The sequence below is a fragment of the Cyprinodon variegatus genome, unplaced genomic scaffold (assembly GCF_000732505.1).
Source record: "Cyprinodon variegatus isolate N-32 unplaced genomic scaffold, C_variegatus-1.0 Scaffold149, whole genome shotgun sequence".
NCBI lineage: Eukaryota > Metazoa > Chordata > Actinopteri > Cyprinodontiformes > Cyprinodontidae > Cyprinodon > Cyprinodon variegatus.
In genome coordinates, this window is record NW_015150602.1 from 1,139,535 (window position 1) to 1,162,625 (window position 23,091).

Here is a 23,091-nt window from a genome sequence, read left to right on the forward strand (position 1 = left end):
AACAGGACAGCACCTAAAAAGATGATTTTCAGCTCAACCCCTGTGCGCTCTACTGTTCTGTGCTTTAAGATGAAAGAAATTTATATTAATATTCAATAAAGAGAAGTATTGTTTAGTTTTTGATCACTTACTTTCTTTTTATACCAATTTAAGTCTATAAAACCAATGTAAAATGCATTTCTAAGACACAACAACTTTAAAACATTTAAGTTTAGGATACTATAATTAAACAATAAAAGATCTGTTACAACTTGAGTGATACAGGAACCTTAAAGGCACAAGATGATATATAAGATGGTCAAAACAAGCTTTAACAGTATTTGAGAGAATGCTTCAAGTTCAACTTGGATTTCAAGCAAAAGGGAAATACAAGGCTAATCTTTACATGTTTAATAAAGATGGGGTTTGGGCTGCAGCTATGACTCTCCCTTTGGTTTTTAATCCTCCAGGGAATGTTAGGTAGAAACTACCTGGCCTGAAACAAAGAAAACAAAGTAAGCAGCAGGATTTTAAAATCAATTTGGAAGAAGACTTGGAGACAAGAAAGGCAGGACAGAACAGGGGTGACATGTTCACTCTTTTTATGCAATTAAACCAAGTTTACAATTACTTGCAAGGGTCAGACTAATAATACAATATAAGAAAAAACTTTATTTTCATTGTAGACGATCCAACATGCTGCTTGGCAGCATATCCTTTTTGCATCATTATTATCAGTTAGATCATTTTAAAATACGTGTTTTTTAATTTATAAACTGTATTGACATTAGAGCAAAAGCATTGATAATCAGCCTGGTAATGGGATACAGTAAATGTGTTTTCTCGGCCATAAGGAAAAAGCTGCGTGTATGTTGGTCGACTTAGCGGTCTGGATGACCCGCTGCAGTTGTTTCTTCTCTGATGGGATGCTCTTTATTGTAAAGCGGTGCAAGTTTTTAAGGTGCAGGCCTCTTCTCCGAATTAAGACTCTTCTCGGGGCAGCCGACCCGGGTTTTATCCACATTATGTCAGTAATATATTCGGGTTCGAATCCCAACTGTGGTTCTTTGCTGCATGTCTGTCCCCCTCTCTCATGCCCCCTTTCCTCTCAGCCTACTGTCAAAAAAGCGAGCCACTAGTGCCGTAAAAACTTAAAAAAACAACAACAAAAAAGACGCTGCTGGGCCTTTTTATCCCAGATCCTTCTGAGAAAGCCGGACTTCGTTGATGCTCAAGCATAAATATGGTGTGGTCCTCGATGTCTGGAAGTTGATTGCTTTTGTCTTCTTGGTTGAGCTTTAGATGTTTATTCCTGCATTAACTGACTTTCAGAGTCTTCGTACTAAACTATCCTATTTTAGTTTTCATCTTTTACCCCAGACAGAAATCTGAAAAAAGTTTTTATTTCCCTGTTTTTAAAGATTTATTCCCAGCAGAATTACATGTATGCTTCCTTAACAACCATAGGAATGTAAGTTATGAGGAAAACAGAGATAATACAGAAAAGGACCGCAACCAACTGAGGTACCGAGCTTAAAGAGTGACGGTTTGGGATGCTTTTACTGCAGGAGGCTCTGGCCATCTCACCACATGAACTGGACTGTTTATCAGAGTAAAAAAAGGAAAAAAATGAGATCCTGTAGAACAGAACTAAAAGCTACACCTGATGTAAGGTTGTCTGTACTGGCATGAAACCCTTCAAACATCACACAGCTGAGGATGAGAAGCAATACAAGTTTCCTCAGAGTGATGTCAGAGACATAGATGTCAGCAGGTTATTTAAATCAGTTGGAGGAAGGGTGTGTTTACTTTTTCTCTAAAAGAACATTTATTTATCAATAGTTTTTATATAGAAAGCTTAAATTCAAGGCAAATGGAACAGCTTGTGAAAGCCAGAGTTCTGTTGTAGTCCTTACAATGCCCTTTGCTACTTGGCACGCTGATCTTCTCCTGCTTAGCTTAGATTTATGGCTTATATCTCAAACAGAAGATTGATTCCTACACCTGGGGACAGTTTTCTCGGATCACTGATTAGGTGTAAATGCTCCCATGTTAAATATTAAGGGACTTTTATTAAAGTCAGCCATGTAACACAGTGCTGGGAGGAAAAGATGCAGAGCTTTGTTCTTGATTGTTCTGAGGAGGCCCTGAAGAAAAGGTTATTCTGGGGCCTATAGGTGACTTTAGCTACAGGTTGGAGAATTATTTTACTTTTATTTTCTTCTTTTCCATAATTAACTTTCTGTGTCTTTAAGGTATTTCTGAACAGTTTTCTCATTATTCTGTGCTCTGTTTGTCCCAGATCTCATACAGGAGAACGGCCATACAAGTGTTTTCAGTGCAGTCGTGGTTTCGCCTCTTCAGGAGTCCTTAAAGCTCATATCCGAACCCATTCGGGCCTAAAAGCATACAAGTGTCCGATGTGCGACACAACGTTCACCACCAGCGGCAGCTTGCGGCGCCACATGACTACTCACAGTGAACTTCGACCGTACATGTGCCCCTACTGCCAGAAGACGTTCAAGTCTTCGCCCAACTGTAGGAAGCACATGAAGACGCACAGGTTTGTGTTTCCTTTTTGTTTGGGTTTAGTGATGTGGACTCTAGAGGATCAGTGAGGTGGCCTGACTTTCTGTTATTGTGCTGGAAACCCAGGTATGAACTGGCCCAGCAGCTGCAGCCACAGCCAGGAGACGATCCGCTGGGAACAGGTGGCGTTACCCACGATATGCCGGTGGAAATGGAGGCAGAGTCTCTCCAGCAGGGTACCACCACCACAGTGGAGCAGCAAGGCATGCTGGGACTGGGCCAGACAGAGGTTGTAAATGGGGGCCCGCAAGTATCACTTGATGCCCCCCTGACTGACCAAGCACTCGTTCAAGGTGAAGGTAACAGCAAAAGCAAAACATGTTTGGTTTATTTTATATAGAGAATTCTTAAACTGGCAGAGTAGTTCTGGTATTTAGGCCTTTAAACCTCTTACACCTTTCTGGAGCATGATTATCCTCTAAATCAGTGGTTCCTAACCCTGGTGCTCAGGGACCTCATATTATAGCCTGCGTCGAATGTCCGCCCTAACCCCTAGATCCCTCAGTCACTATATAGAGTGGGGACTTTATGTTGGAATTTATAGCGAACTTGGTTAATTGTCAGACATATTATCACTACTTTTCTCTCCCCATCGGTCCGACTCCAACACGTGGTGCCTGCGCCATCTCTGTTATTAGTCGCCTCTGTCGGGTTATGACAGCCTACGACGACGATGGGCCGCTGTGACAGCAAATCCCATAATGCTTTGCGAGGAGATCTCTACCCGCAAAGCATTCGGAGTGTCACTACCTGATCACTACCGGAATTACGATCCGTCCAAAATAACTTTCAGATAGGCAATACTTCTTTTTTCTTACTTTTTTATTCTTTTGTCTTTTTCCGGGGGGGTGCGGCCGTTACTGTGACTGCTCTGAACATGGCTCATTCCTGCAACATTTGCATGGTGCTTACACTTTGCTGCCAAAAGTATTTATTGCTCCATATAAACTTGAGTGACAGCCTATTCTTAATCTAAAATCTTCAATATAATGTGGGTTTATCCTTTGCAGCTTTAATTCACTGTATTTTATGCCTTTCAGAAAGTGAACCCAAGAAGTGTTTTTAAATTCTTTTTCTAACTTGATATTTTCCATCTGTTGCTTTACATCCTCTTTGCTCTCTTAGACTCGTACGTAACTACACAACATGGTTTGCCTCAGAATATCAGTCAGTTTGAGACGCCAGCACTACCTCAGCCTGCCTTTGACCAGCAAAGTCTAACACAAGGTAACCACACGGTCACCTATGCACACATGCTTTCTGGGGGAAGTTGCTTGAATCCTTTTTCTTTTTGTTTTTTTCTACATATGTGCACCGTACTGTATGTTGTGACCCTTATTCCTAAGCCAGTTTACCCCATTTTATTTGTAGATCCACAAATAATGTATTCGCTAGATAAATATAATTTCAAAACTTGCATACTGTAACTTTTTCCCAAATGTATTATTATTTCCATTTTTTTCATGTTATGTATTTTTTTGTTATGTTAAAAATTGGAAAACTTGGCAGTCCTCCAGCAAACAGACAGTGGCACCTTGTCCTTAAAAGGACATCGCTGACAAAAGTCAGCCGTCCAGTGTGTAATATATTACTGAGGACTGTGAAGTAAATAGTAACAAATTGTTGCAGTCATTGCATTTAAGGCTTTCATTTGCAACCTTTATAGAAATGTTGATTTTGATAAAAAAAAAAAGAATGTGTCATCAGTCCACACTGCTGTTTATACAGTGGTCATTAAACCATACAAGATATCAAATTATTTTCTGTCTATAAGATTAACCATAAAATATGCTGGTGAAGATTCTCAGTCATCAAGGTCATAGTTATTCCATAAAAAAAGTAAAATTAAAAACAGTCCACTGGACTTTGTTTCCAAATTTGAAAATTGTTCGATTCCCATCCAGGAACCTTTTCAATTCAAAATGAATTGGTCATTGCATCTCCTTTAACGACCCTCCTGTCAGACACTTAGATGGGTATGAGGCATTGCAGGCTAACGAAAGAAGCCAAATGACCCCCTTTCACAAGAGGTGGACCCCTTTGTCCAAATTTATACAAATGAAAAATTTGCATGTTTTCAAAACAAAAACCAAGCTTTGTTGGGCTACTGTATAAAACCTCAAACTCAATGCTATTCCTGACATTTGGAATTGTACAAGCTTCCTGAATGGGAAGAGAAACGTGTTCAAACTTGAAAACAAAGTGGATTGTTTTTCATTTTCTTCTTTTGGAACCAGACCTTAATCCCAATGATAGTCCATGAGAAAAAATATACATCAGGGATAATAATAATCTGAATTTCCATCCCTATTTTTCTTTTTCATACTGATGAGTTACATATTTTTACAACCTATAGTTTACTCTGCGGTTAATATCATTTTAAATAAAATTTTCTGTGTGGATCCCAGTCAGACTGGCGGCCGTTGATTTGGCAGCTAATGGGGATCCAAAGAAACCTGCTCACACCACAATAATGACACACAATGACAGCCTCAGACTGGGCTGATATCTATGCCTCCATAAAGGAGGATCAGAGAGAATCAGTGTGTTTATACTGTACGATGTGATTCCTTGTTGCAGTGAGGTTGGCAGTTTACCGCTGTGAGAAATGTCTACAATAGCTAAAGCTTTTATTTTACTCTGGCCAAACTAATCAATAATTCATGAATGTTGATGGATGTTTTTTAAGCTTGTCCAAAGAGCTAGTTTTATAAAGATTTGTATAAAAAAATCACCATCCCTCTGCTTTTATTGGATGTTCCATATGGGGAAGTCAGATGCTTCTCTTCATATCCATCGTTCTTTATTTATCTTGCATAAACTAAAGTGGACCGAAGTGCTTTCAGACATCTGATATTCATTTTCCACAACGTTGCCAAGTCTGCCAACAGACCCTTGTTGTTTCTGTGCAGCCTCAAAAAGGCGACTCAGGCTGATGCTTCGCTCATAATGCATCCAGCAAATAGATCAGTTTTTTCACTCTCCCAGGTTGCGGTGTAACCTCTAACCAGAACAGATGTGCAATATAATCGGTCCATGGAGGAGAAGACACATGGCCTGGACTGTCATCTAAATTTGAAGGGCACACATTTCATGTTTCTGGATAAGAGGGGCTCTTGAACATCAAACCCAGCTTTAGCCCCCTGTGCCCTGCTGTCAGAGCTGGAGTACTGTTATGCGCTGTGATTGAAGTGTTGCCATTGACATGAAACCCTCGGGGCCTCTGGTGGAAACCCAGCATTATTTAGACACTCGAAGCAGAAACTCATTTGGTAATCTGATTTATCACCAGATTTTACTGCTGCTCCAGTTATGCATCATTTGAAGTTCACACATGGGGGTTAGTTTCATAATTAGCAGCTCTTCAGAACTTAAGAAATCCAAAGAGCAACAAGGGACCTTTTTTATTTTAAAGGGTTACAATTTAGAAGCAGCATCTTGTCAGCTTAATGAATAAGGAACAATTTATTTATTGTTATCTTTTATGCATAAAAATATACAAATGAAGAAACAAAGATTGTTGCCAGGTGGCAACGTGTTGCTTTATGCTTCGTATAGCCCTGAAAACCTTAGGAATCATATGACAACAGACAGGTGTCCTAAAAAAGCCTATTATACCTGATATACCTGTCAAACTGCAGACCCACAGGAAGCAACAGTGCACCATTCTCCATCCGGTGTCCATGGTTACTTAAGGGCTGGTTATCCTCCCATAGCAGTGTGCCGCAGTGAGCTTGTTGCAGATATTTTTCATTTATGTCTAATATTGAAGCGAGATCTGCGCTTTGGTATTCCACGCCACAACGCAAGAGGGACAATCATGTACTAGCTGTGGGACTAGATACGGCCAAGGCGGTGAGGAAGTGGGGGCAAGTTTGTCCGACAACAGAGGGCGAAAAAGAGCGGGGATCCAGGTGGAAAAAGGGTCCCAGCGTTCTTGCGGACCTCGCTCCTCTAGCTGGTTCAACCTTATGAGTAATTTTCCACAATAGCGGTCATACAAACAAAATGAGTCGTTAAGGTACCAAACAGGAAATACACATAGTGTAGAGCGGATGTAGATTTGACCAATCACAGGCCTCCTGTCTGCATCACCGACATTTTTGAAGAGGTGCAGCAGAGTGTCTGCAAAGGGGATGGGGGCACATTTTTTGTTCACTGTGACACACACGCAGACGACCTGGTTGCTGCGTATAAATCAGCCCTAACTGAACAATGGGTGAAGTCCATCCCACCCACTTTAGACATGTTACAGAAAAGGCAGCCGGGCTCTCTGACTTGGATGTTTTCGTGCCATTCTCAAATATCTGTTTTAAGAATCTATAGCCTACTGTCTGTTTCGAATATTTGGGGCTTTAACAGATACATTTTTAAAAAAGTTATAGCACCATAAAAAAGTTAAAGGTTTTGGTCACTAATTGGTTAAACTGGTATTATAGATTCTTTACCCAGCCTGAACTATTTCAAGCTCCGATCTCTTGTAAATTTAGTTTTTATGGCTAAAATATACTGAAAAACATTGTTTAGTTTAGTAGAATTGATGCCTTAAAAGTGGAAATGCATCTCTAAAGCTTCACATTTCTGTTTAACACATCTTTTGAACGGTTTCTTAGCATTATTAATCTATAATTATCAAAATTAATAGAAAATAAATGCCTTGAAATACTTTGCTTTGGTTAATCTTTTTAACCTCTTAATGTCCACCTCATTTTGGGATATTTTGCATACTATTATGCATACCCAAATGGAAAAGCAAATAACTAAGAACTATAAGCCATAACTAAATGTGTGATACATTATTTGAAAGCTAACACCTTCTAGTTTCTGAATATATACATGCAAATTGGGTGAGTAAAACACTCAAGCTGCATCAGTTCAAACAAGACATTTTTTTTTTTTTATCCTTGAAAATAATAGGTCTTTTTTGAACAGCAGCAATAAAGACATGCTTGCTTGTTGTGGCTGCTTTGTCATGGTACATTTTGACATGCTGCTATATCTGTGTTAATTGTGCTTTGTTGCTCTCTGTGTCCATAAAATGAACTAGGTGGTTGAATTGTGGAGAATCTAAGCTTTCCAACGATGTCTAACAGGTCTATATTGGTAAACATTTTACCTGTGTAATTTTCATGCATTCTGGTTATTATTTGTAAACGCTTTAAAACTGTGGGTTTTGAGAAGGTTAAGATGAATTCCACTTTCTGAAAGCTGCAACAAAACAATATATTAAACTATTTCACAGTATTTTTCAGACTCATCCATTGTTACAATATTTTAAGTTTAAGTTCTGGAAATTTTGCCTATAAAAAAAAAAAATCTTATTTAGAAAGGTTTCTTTCCTTTGCATAATTTCTAAAATTAATAAAAAAAAAAGTACTTGAGTTTTCACTAGATAAAATCCTAAGTAGTTTTATTTGAACTAATTTTGTGTCAGAAATGTCCATCTGTTGATGCTGCCACATTCTGAATGCAGTCAAGTAAATAAATGTTCTCCATCCAGGCTTCAGCATATCTGAATCAAGCTACAACCAGCCCCAGTTCTCAGCTGTGCAGCAGCTGCAGGATTCCAGCACCTTGGAGTCCCAGGCGCTTTCCTCCAGCTCCTACCCTCCAAACCTGCTTCATGTCTCCAGCTCAGAGGTTGTGAGTACTCAAGCCCTCATACTTCACTAATGCTCTGTTTTATAATCGCTAATTCAAACTGGATTTCTTGACTGAATAAAATGTTAGCAGCATTTAAGCATTTAAGTTTCATCTGAAAGATATGAGGAAAAACATAAGAAATGTTAAAAAAAAGTTGAACATTTCCCCAATGACAGCAGGTAGGTTTAAAAACATGTAATGTCTGCAACCAATAGATAAGAAAGATATTTACTGCTCATTATGCGACAACGTTTCTATTTTTGTGTCGCGCTGCTATTCTGTGAAATTATTTATAATTAAACCACAAAAACCAAAAAAAAAGTGTTTCTGCCATATCAAATATTGAGAAGCTTCTTTTTTAAAGAATTGACGCCTAAATGAAAGATCTGTTGCTGGCGGATACCAGATTAAAAAGTTCCTTCTGTCAGTTTTTGCAATTTTGCAACAACAAAAAAACTACTTTATCTTCCATTATAGTCTTAATCAACCTAAATGTATAAATTCGGTGAAAACTTAACTTAAGGTTGCAGCATTTAGTATTTTAAGATATTTCTGAGGTTTTTTTTAAAAGACCCACCCTCTAAACTTAAAAAAATAAATAAATAAAATATGCACGTGCAAAAGCACATTTGGCCCTGCTTAAAATGTGCTGTTCTCATAGTTTATACAAACTTACTGTTTCCACATACAGTGGGGGATCTATAGCAAACTGAGTTAACTTACCGTTTGGACAGATGATCAGTACTTTTTGCTCCGTTGGTTACGTAACTCCTCCTCCACCGCGCGATGATGGCGCCATCTTTGTTATTAGTTCCCGCTTCCCTACAGCGGGCCACTATGATAGCAAATCCAATAGCGCTTAGCGAGAAGAGCTCTCTGTGCAAAGCGTACTGGGATATATCTGCCTCTCCTGAGGCCTTTATTTTCATCTCATAGACTTCGTAGACACTTTTACTCTTATGACCCTCGGCCATTTTCTAAGAACCATGGCGAGAAAGGTGAGCTTTCAATGACTGTCTGTAACCGTAGCTCACCGCACATATGCGGCTAAAAGTGCGCATGCACAAAAAAGATAGCGAACATGTTGGACGACCTTACGTAAACATATCACCAGAATGATTGACAATTAGGAAGACCACTTATTGAGATGATCCACCAGGAAATTAAACATAGTCCTCTATACCTTTATGTTTTTTTGGTAATGGGGATTTTTTTCCCCCCATCTTTTTTGGTGTTGGTTTCCAACTGAAGTCAAACACAGATGGATTAATATTCCTGGCAGATTTAGGTTCAGTTATCCTTTGATAATGTCTATTCTGACTCAAGCTGGTATTGATGTTTTGTGGGGTCCCAGCCAGAGTCCTGACTTGAGTCCGACATAGAATCTATGGAGGAAAGAAACAATTAGGGTGATGGCAAGGAGGCCAACCACAAAGATTTTATCAACAAAGAGAAACGTATAAAAATTGAGTACAAGGATTGATTCATGACAACTCAAAGGAGAATATAGCATCACTTTATTACAAATATGAAAAAATGTTTTGAGTAACAGGAAGGAAGAGCTATTTATTTTCAAATAGTTTTGATCTTTTGGAGGATCCCTCCCTCATTTCCAATTATAAACCAATCTATTGGATGAATGAAATGAATTAGGGATGTAAAGCTGCCAGAAGTAAGATCAATTCGGAGCTAAACTTAAACAAACATGTCATGTGTTTTATAATTGGGTAATTGGTGTTTTGGTTTCCTCTTTACTGAAACAGACGAATGGACTTCTACAGGAGAGCGGGCAGAGTGATCTCCAGCTGCACTCAGAAGAACCAGACTACCAGGAGGATGGGGAAGACAACTCCAAAAGAGCCCACAGGTTAGTGTCACAGGATCAGTCTGTGTCAGAATGTAACAAAAACAAACAAATCTCTCGGCATGTGTTCAAATCATGATGGTTCCTAAATGGAACATAAACGGCGAATGCTTTTGTTTTCCATAGCTGCTCATCATCTCCTCTAATAGTTCTTCCTCTTGGTTGTACTGCACATAGACGTTTTTAGGCCTATTTTGTGGGGCTGAAGCTAAAGCCCCTCCATTGTCTGATCAGATCTTTTCCCCGTTTAATAAGACAGCGTAGTCATAATGTAAATAGGGGGGCACTAGGGCCCTGTTTGGCCTGTCAAAACCTGAGAAACGCTCTGCTGGTGGCAAACTTAGCAACTTGTCAGATCCCTGGAGCAACTTTTTTACCAAAAAGCGATTAGCGACGAATCCAGCGATTGTTTCCAGTTTTATTGGAGACTTCTGTGATGTGAAAACACCGATCGCTCTGAGTTTAATGTCTTCAGAGACCTGAGTGAGCCCCTCCCTCCTCCAAACGCTGCAGCTGTACTCAGAGAGAAAATAGCGACTCTCCTGTTTTCCCTTTCAAAGGTAGTCACACATGTGCAGAGGCATATATTAGTTTGGATTTTTTTTTTACCTGTTTATTGCATTCAAGTTGAATACAATAACATAAGACTGCAGCTTCTGGGGGAAAAATAGTTTCTAAAAATAAAAAATGAATGACCCACAGTTTAGTCTCTGTGGGAACAAAGGACAAAATATATTACCTTGTAATCAGCATCTCCTAATATTAGATATTTTGTTGAGAAATCCAGCTTTAAGTGAAGATGTTTAAGAATTGATGAGTCACAAAACAGAGTTTTACAGATGCAGATTCAATAATTTTATTTGAGTAATTGATCATAAGAAATTTCAAATATGAGTGGGGGTCTTTTGTTTTTGTATTTTCATTTTAAGCTTAAATTTGAACAATTTCTAGAAGTATAAATCTTATACATGTCTGATAAGTTGATGTTTCTCTATACATGCTTTCATTTTGCTGCTCCTCTTTTTATTGGATGTTGTTTTGGTCGTAACTAGCCAGCCACTTTTAAAGCCCATGTCGTTCCTGTGCAAACAAGCACTGAGGGGTTTTAGATCAAACACCGCTGGTTATAAAATCCTGAGAAACTAACATCTCCTCATCTTTGAAAGTTCAACATGTCTCCCTTTTATGAAATCGAGTTTTATAAAAACCTGTTAAACCTGTTAATCCTTGTCCCGGGGCGGATTAATAATTTCACAGCCAGTAACAGCAGGAGTCATAACATGATGCAAAATAAATCCTTTTTAGTTTGTCATCCGAAGGAGCCTGGATCTGGAATGATAAGACAAACATGTAAGCAATGAAATCAGCTCTGCTTGCACTGCTATAACTGAATCAATTGAAGGGAACTGAATAAGCAAGAAGGACTACAGACAGGACAGCAGGTTTCTTTTCAGTATCATATTTTCTTAGCCTTTGTTTCGGATCAGATTGGTTTGAAATAAAAGGCTTTAACATATTTTCAAAGTGAACATTTTATAATTTGATTTATTTCAGAGGGGTTAGTCCGCCTTTCACGTTTCTTATGAGAGGTTGTGCCTCCTGCAGAGCTTGGGTAGAAGGATTTCCTCTGTTTGAGTTCCTGGTTGTCCATTAGTCCTGTTCTTTCTGTAATAAACAAGTTAACTTACTGAAAGTCCAGCTTCTATCATATCAGACAGTTAGCCAAGGTCAAACCTTTTCCTGCACAGCAGCACTTTGAGACAGTAATCCATGCCTTTGTTACATCTCGGCTGGACTAATGTAAAGAGCAACGGAGCACATAACTCCCATCCTGGCCGCCCTCCATTGGCTGCCTGTGTATTTTAGAGTTCATTTTAACATTCTTTTATTTGATTTCAATGTCCCAGCCCCCACCTACCTCACTGAGCTTCTTCACCCCTTTAGACAATCCTCTTCACCGTCTATTTTTCTTACTTGTTTTAATTGGGGCTGAAACAATGAATCAGATTAATAGTGATTTATTTGATTATTGAAGTAATGATCCACTAATTTAGTAATTGTTTAATCATTTACTAAGTATGGAGACTATAAAACATGCCTTTAGATGACAGATTAACCCCCTTAGAGCATCAACTATACCAAGATTGTAAAAGTATATAAAACAATTTTGCATTTAAAATAGAAAAAAAAAAATAAAGAAATTCTGTTAATATGCTCCATCCAGAACTCCTCAAGTGAAAGAGTTTGAGTCTCAACTGGTTTTTCCAAAAAAGTAAAAACAAATAAAAAACAAAAAACAATCCACTATACTTTGTTTCCAAGTTTAAAGACCTTTAACTTCCCATCCAGCTTTTTCAATTAAAATTGGCAAAAAGGAACGGGTCGAACGGGTCCACCCCTTAGGAATGAGAGTCATTTGGGTTTGTTGTTGGCGTGCAATACCCGATACCTGTCTATAACTGTGAAATGGGGATTGTTAGAGGGAGATTGCTGTTGAAGATTCTCAGTCATCCAGGATATTGTTGGTCTGGCTGAACAGGGGGTTGCAATTATAGCAGGAAAGAATCAACTCTATTGCTGCCTTGTAGGTTTTTGAAAACTGAAACCTGAGTCTCCCCCCCCACTGTTTAAGATTGTTTTTTTTTTTTTTTCTTAACATAGATGGCTTCCTTCACACCCCTCTTCAACTGGTTTAATGTTGTACAATCTTCTTTAAGGAACCTTTTGCTTTCTGATTATTAATCAATCAATCACAAAAATAATCAACAGAATAATCGATTTGCAAAATAATTGTTAGTTGCAGCCCTAGTTTCACTTGATTCATTTTATTCAATTTGTTTTATTCCAGGGGTAACCAATTAAAAATCAGCAGGGTCTGAATAAAGAAAATCAACAACCAGAAGCTCCGGAGACATTTTTTTTATAATCTGTTACTTATAACACAACACCTGAACTGACCGTTTTTTTTTTTTTTTTTCGTTTTTTTTTCTGGCTTAATGAGAGGAGTGGGCTTTAGGCTGCCCTGCAAGGCTTTAAGCCTGCACTTGAAGGCGACAAAGCCACTCTCAAGCACAAATCAAGATGCTCATATTGAGCCTTGATTCATATTTATTTTTGATTCTGTTCATGGTGGAGAATCCTGCTTTACAGCAGCAGGTTGAGCCAAACATCTCTAAATGTGCAGGGTCATCTTTGAGCACCATTTCACTTTTCTGTCACCAGTTCACCGCAGTTCTTCCAGCAGTCCACACTTTCTCTGCTGTCTTTTTCTCTTCATCTTCTCCTTCTTTCCCATCGCCCGGCTTGCCACAGGTTTGCCTGCTGTGTCTATAAGTAGCAGCAGCAGCAACCCAGACTGACAGCAGCTCATTGGCTAGTTTGTATCACGCATAGCCTGGTGTAGTTCCGGAGGGCTTTACCGTATTAACAGGAGAAGTGGTGCAAGTGAAATTAGACACTGCTGTTGGACAACATGCAGTAATTTATAAATGTTTTAAATCAGGTTGGATGCGGATTAGCCAGCAGGTGGTTCCGGATCCGGACCGCTGTCCACCAATTCGTGACCTCTATTTTAATTCTTTAAACTTCTGTGTTGTTTTTAAATAATTGTAACTTTACTTGATATGTATAGCACTTTGTGGCAGCTGTGCTTGAATTAAAGGGCTCTATAATTAAGAGTATTCCAATCATGGGAAATAGTTTAAAGTCTGAATTAAACATTGCTATCTAATTTAAAGGTCATGTTCCTCAGTTATACAACAATCCCAGAAGCTCGAAATCAGCAGTGTCCAGCTTGATAAACCTGCTGAATGAGGAGAATCCTCCAGAGGGTGAAACTATTTCCTCTTTAGAAGTTATTGGAATAATTTGTCATTATTCAGATTTCTTCCTGTCTTTTCAAAAACATATTTATTTCAGCAAAAAAAAACAAAAAAACAGTTTAGTTTAGTTTTAGCAGCCAGCTTCTATAGACAGAATGGGATTCATCCTCACTAAATTCTACTTTATGTTCCTGTTCTTGTCCTTTTTTGTCAGGACCAGACTGAATAATAGTCTTCTTTATCCTGGTTGTTTTCTTTTTTTGTTTCCTCTTTAGATGCAGTTGGTGCACTAAAGCTTTTAAACAGTTGAGCCATCTGAAGCAGCACATCCGATCCCACACTGGGGAGAAACCGTACAGCTGTGACCTCTGCGGACGAGGTTTTGTTTCGGCAGGAGTGCTGAGGTCCCATAAAAACACACACACAGGTGAGCTTCCTTTACATAGATCTTGGCGAATAGTTCCAGCAGCAAACATATCTGAGTCTTCCTAAAACCCTAAAACAATTATCGGGACCATTATTAGCAGCATCACACCGGAGATCAAATTCATATACAGCATATCTTTTGGAATGCCACAATTACATATGATCTATATCTATTTAACTGTTTTAAATACACTGCTGATTATTTTTCTCTCCCTTGCAGGAGTGAAACCATTTAAATGTGATGTTTGTGATGCATCTTTCACCACTAGTGGTAGCCTCAGTCGCCATGCATTTATCCACAACAAGTCCTTCAAATGCTCCATCTGTAACGAGACCTTTAGAACCACTCTGCTTTGTAAAAGGCATGCGAAGAAGGAACACGGCGTGGAAGTAAAAGGTAAGGATGTCGGTGCCATGTTTGTTTTTTTTAAACACTCGATATGCTTTTATGTTCGCAGTTATTCACCTCCTCCTCTATACATTTATTTAAATTCATTTTCCATAAAAATATTGTCATTTCAAACTATATTTTTAGTTTTTACTATACTCTAGTGTATTTCTATGAAGGATTGGATGTAATGGAGAAACATGAAGCTATGGAAGGAAAAAATCTTTTAAGTGTGGCGTTTGTGTTCTACCCGTTCTATTAGGATACCTTTTAAATAGGATCTAAATCCATTTAAATAGCTTTAAATCCAGCTGCTCTGTGAAGCTTTCAGATGTTATTAGAAAACATAATTCAAAAGCAGTGCAATGGAGCCCAGGCAAGATGGAAGACGCATCACTAACAGAGCTGTGGTGAAGTTTAAAGCAGGATGAGATTATATAACATAACAGCAAAACACTGAACTATACTCTAAACAGATCATCCCAATGTTGACACATGGCGGCGGCTGCATCATGCTTTAGGATACACTTCTTAGTCTAAGACAGGGGCTGGGTAGAAAAACAGAGACGAAAACCTGGTGGAGGCTCGAGGCTGGCATGGAGGTTGACCTTCCACCAGAAGAAGAAGTCAACTCACACAACCTGTTGTGTTTCAACCAAAGGATGTTGGTTTGTTGGATTGATTAGTCAGTGTTGGTGTTTTCTGAATCAAGATAAAATCTTTGACATACTCCCTTTTATGCATGATCAGTTAACAATTTGCACCCACTGTTTCAGCCAACTGTACTTTATGTACTTTTATATTTATAGGTTCATGTTTAGGTGTTCCACTTTTTTGCACATAGCAGTGTATCCCCTATATTTTTAATCTTTAAATAATGTCCACAATTAAGACTGGTTGCTCTGTTATTTACTTTTTAGTTTCCACATGTGTTGTTGTGGGACCGATAATCACTGAATTTCAATTCCTCAATATGTTCCGTTTGTATTGCAGAAATGGAAAATAATTTTGTAGCCACTTAATTTAAAAAAAATATGAATGACTTGCTTACTTTTAAGATTTTTCTCACTGACCTTTTTTACCTTCATGAAGACTGCAAATAACTATTATTTTGCTTATTGATCAATCTGTATATTATTTGCTTGATTAATCAATTAATAATCAGACAGAAAAGGTTCCTTAAAGAAGGAATTAAACCAGGTGAAACTAAAACAACCTCTTGGGGAACTCTGGACAGAGCACATTGAAAGACCAAAAAGTTAGTTTTTCTTTATCTTAAATGCAATATATATATATATATATATATATATATATATATTTTTTTTTTTTACAATTTTTGTATAGTTACTGCTCTAAGTGGGTCGCTCTGTCAGCTAAAGGCATTTTTTAGTCTCAATACAAATCATCAATAAATTGGTTAATGATTTTTCCAGTAATCAATAAATTTTTTCAGCCCTACTCTTCATAATTATGCCCCATGTTAATTGTTTCTTACATAACATGCAAATAAAATACATTGAATTCCTTGTTTGAATCATAAACAAGTGATACAGTGCCGAACGTCAGATGACGTTTGCAATTGTTGTTACGGAAACCATGAATTGAATAATAAAGAGTAAAATATGTAGCGTAAATGTACATGTAGCTCTAAAAAGCTTAGTATTGGAGACGTCCCTACGGTTACTTTTAACCCCTTTTTTTGGTTTTCTCATCTGAAGGAAAGGGAAGAAAATATCCTTTTAGAGTCCCACAGTACTTTGTTTTTTGCTGCCTCCCTTAGGGAGCAGCGGGCTGCCAAACTGAGTTCCACCCAGGGAGGCGCTGCTCAGTGCCCAGTCCATAAACCATAGAGAGTTTTCATTTACTGAGTCTCTCTGCGTGTTTTTTCCTTGTTTGTTTTCTGTTTTTTTCCGTCGTTTAACTTCAGTTCACATAATTGCAGAGCTTCATATTAATGCTACACTCTATCTCCCCTAATCCCCCCTAATCTTTCTGATTGTGAGCTGTTCTGCTCTGAAGAATTTAGAAAAGAAACCAAAGTAAACTTTGAAAGACTGAAAAAAAAGGAAGCAATGTAGAAACTTCTGGTTGTACTGACAGCTCCCTTCTCTTCCAGTTATAGAACTTGAATGTAGAGACAGGGAAGATGATGATGAAGATGGAGAACAGAAAACATCTAAGAGGAGGAGCCTGGAAATCATCACCTTCACAGAGGAGCAGGCAGCCGAGCTGGCGAAGGACCCGGGAGAGGAGGCGTCGGTGTCGGAGCGGATCCTCGCCCAGTCGGCCGCTGAGAGGGATCGCATCAGTGAGATCAAGGACAAAGCTGTGGAGCTGGAAACAGAACCCAAGTTTGCCAACTGCTGCAATTTCTGCCCAAAGAGCTTCAAGAAGCCCAGCGACCTCGTCAGGTAAAGGCCCCGCCTCCATTTATGTGCAAACTCTTGTTCTGATGCCTTTGAGCTTTTGTCAGCTGAAGTTGAGCTGATTGGTTGTGACCCTTATGTCTCACTGGTAAGGTCTGGGTTCACTTCCTTCTGCCATTAAAGCCACTCTACTGCAGTTGTCCTTGAGTTAAACAGAGAAACTCCTCAATTTTTAAAGCGTGGTCTGCGCTATGTTATTCCTCGCCACAACAGAAGAGGGACATTCAAGAACTAGCTAGGATTGTGGATGTCCGTGTGTCGGTTTGACGACCTTGTTTGCTGTCTACAACCCCTCATCCAACACCGGACGACACACAATTCAACCCTTGAGTGTTCCCGATAGACTGGCCGTGGCGCTACATGTTTTGGCTTCGGGTGCAAACCAACAGACCGTCGCACAGAGCAACAAACTAGCGTCCTGTACATTGTCTGGGATGGTGTCAGAGGTGTGTCAGGCAGACAACCTGGTTTCTAAGCATAAACCAGCCTTTAGCCTTGGTTTCAGTCCAGTGACAAAAGACACACAGATTATCATCTTATTGTTTTGGAATAATCGGCTAGAACTGAACAGAAGTACAGTGATACAAAGTCTATGTAGGAGGCTGTTAACTAATTATTTCATATTAAATGGCTTCTTTGAGAAGTTGCTGTTTTTTTGTTGTAGAATAAAACTAAACAACCTTAGAGTAAAATTATGGATGTTCTTCTTATGCCTGAGTGAATAATTCATTAGTGTTAAGTAAGTTATTTACCAGCAACAGGAACATTAATCTATGGCTGATTAGGAGCAGAGAGAATTGTGTGATGAAGGATTTTGTTGCAGGGATGAGAGCTTTACATGAAGCTTTTATGTTGGACAGAAACAGCAGGCGTGCATATTGTTATATTTTGGAAAGGTGCAGACATACGGCTGTTGTTTTAGGGCCTTTTTAACTTCCTTTGATGAGACAAGCTGCTCTTCTATTCTAATGTGTATGAACAACTTCAGAAGTAAATAAATAATCCTTAATGCCAGATTTTCTCCTTATCGCAAACTGGCTCTAAAAAAAGAAAAATGTTCCGTTCCTCTTTTATGCTTTGTCAAATCCCGAATTCTTTTATCAAAACTGACCTCAGGCTGTTTAAAAATTCTGTTTTGTTTTGACTTTTCTTTTTTTATTAATAAAGCATTTAATTTGATCCGCTGACTCAGTTTTCTATGTTTTTTTATTAAATTATTTGTTCATCTGTTTCTTGCACAGCCGAACCAGATTTTCCCTTGATTTATTCTCCGTTTGAATCCGTTTGATGTTCAGGCACATCAGGATCCATACGGGTGAAAAACCATACAAGTGTGACGAATGCGGGAAGAGTTTTACGGTGAAGTCAACCCTGGACTGCCATGTTAAAACACATACAGGTAAAATGGCCGTCAAGCTAATGTACTCCTCTGGTTGCTGCTGGACGCCTAGCAAACAGCTGAAGAACAGCGGAATAGAATTAATCAGACAACATTAGAAGAGAAGCTCAACAGTTTTTTTTTTTTGCCAAAATAATGCAAAAAAAACTGTTTTTTTATTGCTTGAAGATAAAATTAGATTAAACTTTCTTGTCAGTAGAATATCTAAGTGAAAATAGTATTTCCCCGCAAATTCAGCAAAGTTTATACAGCTAAAAGTCTACAAATACAGTAAACTCTTCCTAGTTATTGGTGTCTGTAGAAATAAATCAGCATTTCTAATATTTAGGATCTCTTACTGAGTGAGTTCTTCACATGATTGATTATAACTCATAACTTTTCTTTTTGTTACTCAATTGAATCTAGTTGTGTATCAAATTAGACATTGTCAGAATATTTTTCAACAAGGTTGTTTAAAAATAGGAAAGATGAAATGAACTGTAGCGCAGTTTTCAATATGTGCATTTTCTAAATCCTGTATGTTTTCTAGTATGCAGAATTCTTCAGAAGCACTTATGTGTTGATTCCTTTTCAATTGAGTGCCTCAAGGCTCTACAGAGTCAATTTAGTCAATCTTCCAGTCAGATTAGTTGCTTTTTCTATCAAAGGAAACCAAGGTGGTGGCATCAGTCATTGTCTTCGCAGAGTTTGCTCCTCCTGGGTGAGAATGCAGCGACAGTAGTCATTGGCTCGTGTTGTGTTGCTGACTTTGCAGCAATCCCTCACACCAAGCATGCAGTGACAGCAGAGAGAAAAGGTCTACGTTTTAACAGAGAGAAACCTTCAGCAGACTGCTGAGGCCGACTGGGGCTCAGGAAGACAGAAGTGGAGAGACAAAAGGAACTTGAAAGCACTGATAAAGAAAAACTTTCTATGTTAGAGAAGGTAGCGTAAACTAGCTCCAAATGGGGCTCTGTGGAGGAAAGGAACAGTAAAGCAGATGAGCTCTGAGCCGCTATCCAGATTAAAAGGATGAAACACATTAAAAGCTTTCCCCAGAGCTACTGTATATCTGGAGCCTCTTTCTCACTGAAATTAGCGGGTAACATGGATTTTTCAAACATTGGTCCACACGCTAATAATCGGCATTTGGCTCCCTTACCATTGACATAAAAACTGTGTCTGACCCCTAGCTGGCAAGCTGCGTGCCCTCTTTCCCGAGCTGCTGTGTGTCTGATGACGCCATTACGCTGGGTTAGCACCAATGATGTTAGCACTGTGATAGAAATCAGGAAAGTAAACAATAGAGAGCAACATGGACGGGATTAAGGCCGTAGTTTGTGTGTTTTATTGTTTCGATCTTTTGTTCTTCCAAATCGCTCTCACCAGTGCTGTTCCATGTTTATCAAACATCAGCAGAGTTGTTTTTACTAGTTAGATCAGATGCAACTGTCAAGGTGTGTTGACATCCGTACAATGCGTTTAATGGAATCCCGTAAATTTAACGGGTCGACCCGGGTCTGATGTTCCCACTGTATGCCGATCGGAGCCAAGGTTGTCTGACGGTGATTTTTAACCCAGGTCGCTTTCCGAGTTGTTTGGCATGGGTCATGACAGGTCAGTGAGGTGTTCCCACTGCCACTAAAGGTCAGGTTTAAACAGGTGTTTCAGCCATACGGAGAGAGGTATTGGAGAGAAAGACAACAGTGAAGAAACAGGCCCAACTTTAACTCATCTCTCATTGAAGATGTCGATGGCAGGCTAAAACTTCGTCTTGCAACTGTTTGATCATTATTTATTTAAACCATTTCTATACTGGATGTAATATCACTCTGTGTGTCAGAGCAAGAGATCTGGATTTATCAGTTTTGTTTCAGTGTTTTATAAGAAAGGACAAACTAAAGGCAGAGTTTGCATTTGAATCTGTCTTTATAACCCTATGTTTGCTATTTCTGCTAGCACTGTCAGCTTTACCAGCTGTCATGTGTCGAGACTCACATCTAGGATTTTTAACAGATTGCTTCCAGCTCCTAAAATAGAGTTTGACTCTTGGCTTTGGTAGGTCAAACATCCTGCTATCTGCTACATTCCAACTTCCTGTCCATTTAGATCTAATGCACAGTTGACCTGCTATAGATAATATAGTTTCCTCTCTAGAGGCTTCTTACATCATCTGTGTTTCCTCTCACCTCATTTGCAAACAGGTTTAGAATGACTGACTTTCAGTCTTCCTCACTCAGATAAGACTTACCCTTTACAGTAATTGACATCCTCCTGGTTGTAAAAAGATGTTTAGTTTATGATCATTTTATGATTTGCTGTTTCAGATCACTAGCAATTTCTCTGTGAAACTCACGGAAAGCATATTAATACTACAGAGTAGCTCCACGATCCACTAAAGGTTTGTTTATGGATAAGGCTGTTACAGTGATGTTTCCTTAGAGCTGGACCTTTATTTCTAACACTGTGTCTCACTCCAACATGAGTCTTAGCTGTATTTCTGGATCAATAAAAAGGTGGATGTTTGTGTTTATCGAAGGCTTTGTGTGTTTGAAGTAGTTTACAAGGATTTGCTATGAGGTGAAGAACAAAGGCAGAAATCCTTCAATGTCCAAAAGCAGTACGTACTGTCTGCATCGGTAGAAGGTTGTTTTAATAATTTAGAACACAATAACTCTTTGAAACTACTCGAAAATAACATTAAGAAAAAAAGAAATGATGTTTTTTGTTTATAGTGTCTTGATGGCGCAGTGATCATTTGTTTTATGTTTGCAGGTCAGAAACTGTTCAGCTGTCACATGTGCAACACCTCCTTCTCCACAAAGGGCAGCCTGAAGGTCCACATGCGCCTCCACACCGGCTCCAAGCCTTTCAAATGCCCCTTCTGCGACCTTCGCTTCAGAACCTCGGGCCACCGTAAAACTCACATCCAGTGTCACTTTCGATCAAACGGCGACAGCCGCAAGGGCAAGCGCTCCTCTACCTCTATGGGTCATCCAAGACACGGTCAGGACTCGGCCACTGGGCATAATGGGGCCTCCAGTCAGGGCCAGCAACCAACCACTACGGAACCACTTCAACCTGTGGGTCTGCTACAGACCTCCAGCTCTGATCCCAACATTTACCTCCCAGCCAATCAGGTTTTGACTGGGCAGTTTGACCAGAACCTGCTGCAGTCGGGCCTTGTGAGTCAGGCTATCCTGCCTGCCTCTATGTCAGGTGGGTGTTGTGGAAGTTATCTGAACAATGAATGCATCTTATAAACAATATGGGGTAAAGGGAAGTTGATTTTATCCACTCCAGTTTAGCCGGGTCAGTGCATCTTATTGGAGTAAACAGTGTTGTTATCCTCTATCATAGATGATGGGTGATATCTGGCTCTTTATAAAGACTCTGTGTGAAGCTGAAATCCTGCATCATCTTTCTGTTGGCTGAAGATTTTGCTCCGCTACTCCTTTCCTTTTTCTCCCGCTTAGACCTTGTCAGGGTCGCAGTGGGTCCGGTGCAACACAGAGACAATCAGAGACACACAACCATGCACACACACACACACACACACACACACACACACACCTAAGGAGAATTTAGAGAATCCAATTAACCTAACAATCATGTTTTTGGACTGTGGAAGGAAACTGGTAACCTGACTCCGCCAGATGGATTTGCTCCGCATATCCATCTGGAAAACTTCGGTTGAAGTAATTTTGGGAAGGGGCGAAAATACTGGTTAGCTGATTGGCCTATGTTGGTGATAGACGGGCCAAATAAACCAATCAGATCAACGAAGCATATGACGTACTAACAGCCAGGCTACTCTTGCCGAAACCAGTCGGGAGAAGAGCAAAAACATCTTTTCCTCTGAGAAAAGCCTCCAGAGCAGTGTTTTGCTCTTCTTTCAGTGAAGAAATACTCTGTAATTCCGATAAAACTTGCTCGATACCCACGCTAACGCTAGTTTCATCGGCTGAAGCCGCCATGTTCTTTAGACTGAACTGTCGCGCTTCTCGTTGCGTCACACCTCAACCCGCCTCAAAGCCAACGCTGATTGCACGTTCGTTTGGTAAACGGCTCCAAATTTTCTTCAACAGAGAGTCTCCAGACTGATTAGCGAGTGAATTCTTGAAAGCTCGCAAGATCAGGATGGTCTCACGAGGCTAGGAAACTGGGGTACCCGGAGAGAACCCACACATGCATAGGGAGAACAAGCAAAAAGACTCCAGGCCAGGATTTGGACCAAGAACCTTCTAACGGGGGAGGTTCTGGGTATTGGGGGAGTGTAAGGTCTCAAGTTCGATCCCCACAGCATCCACCCTGGCTCTCTGAGCAAGACCCTAACACTGCTCCCCGGGGACCGCACAATGGCAGCCCACTGCTCCCCAAGGGGATGGATTAAATGCAGAGATAAATTTCCCCAATGTGAGATCAATAAAGTTCAATTTTTTTATTTACTTTTTTTATTATTATACTCTTTTCCCCTCTGCTGGTACTAAAGTTGAAAGAGGAGGATGTTAACGGGGGCTTAAAGTGTCTAAATGCAGAGAGTGAATTGCTAGCTAACATCTACCTTAATATCATCC

General features: G+C 39.5%; 1 protein-coding gene across 3 annotated transcripts in view; it reads left to right on the plus strand.

The window, feature by feature from the left end:
- Positions 1-23,091, plus strand: part of znf236 (zinc finger protein 236) — a 107,738-nt gene that overhangs the window by 45,104 nt on the left and 39,543 nt on the right. Inside the window, exons 13-22 of one of the 3 annotated variants that reach the window (XM_015377202.1) lie at positions 2,282-2,542; positions 2,635-2,867; positions 3,694-3,795; positions 8,069-8,211; positions 9,975-10,078; positions 14,172-14,323; positions 14,543-14,719; positions 16,827-17,121; positions 18,432-18,535; positions 21,290-21,733. In XM_015377202.1, the coding sequence (XP_015232688.1) occupies positions 2,282-2,542; positions 2,635-2,867; positions 3,694-3,795; positions 8,069-8,211; positions 9,975-10,078; positions 14,172-14,323; positions 14,543-14,719; positions 16,827-17,121; positions 18,432-18,535; positions 21,290-21,733 (2,015 nt within the window). The remainder of the gene's footprint in view (positions 1-2,281; positions 2,543-2,634; positions 2,868-3,693; positions 3,796-8,068; positions 8,212-9,974; positions 10,079-14,171; positions 14,324-14,542; positions 14,720-16,826; positions 17,122-18,431; positions 18,536-21,289; positions 21,734-23,091) is intronic. The other 2 variants (XM_015377204.1, XM_015377205.1) reach the window with 2 other exon arrangements.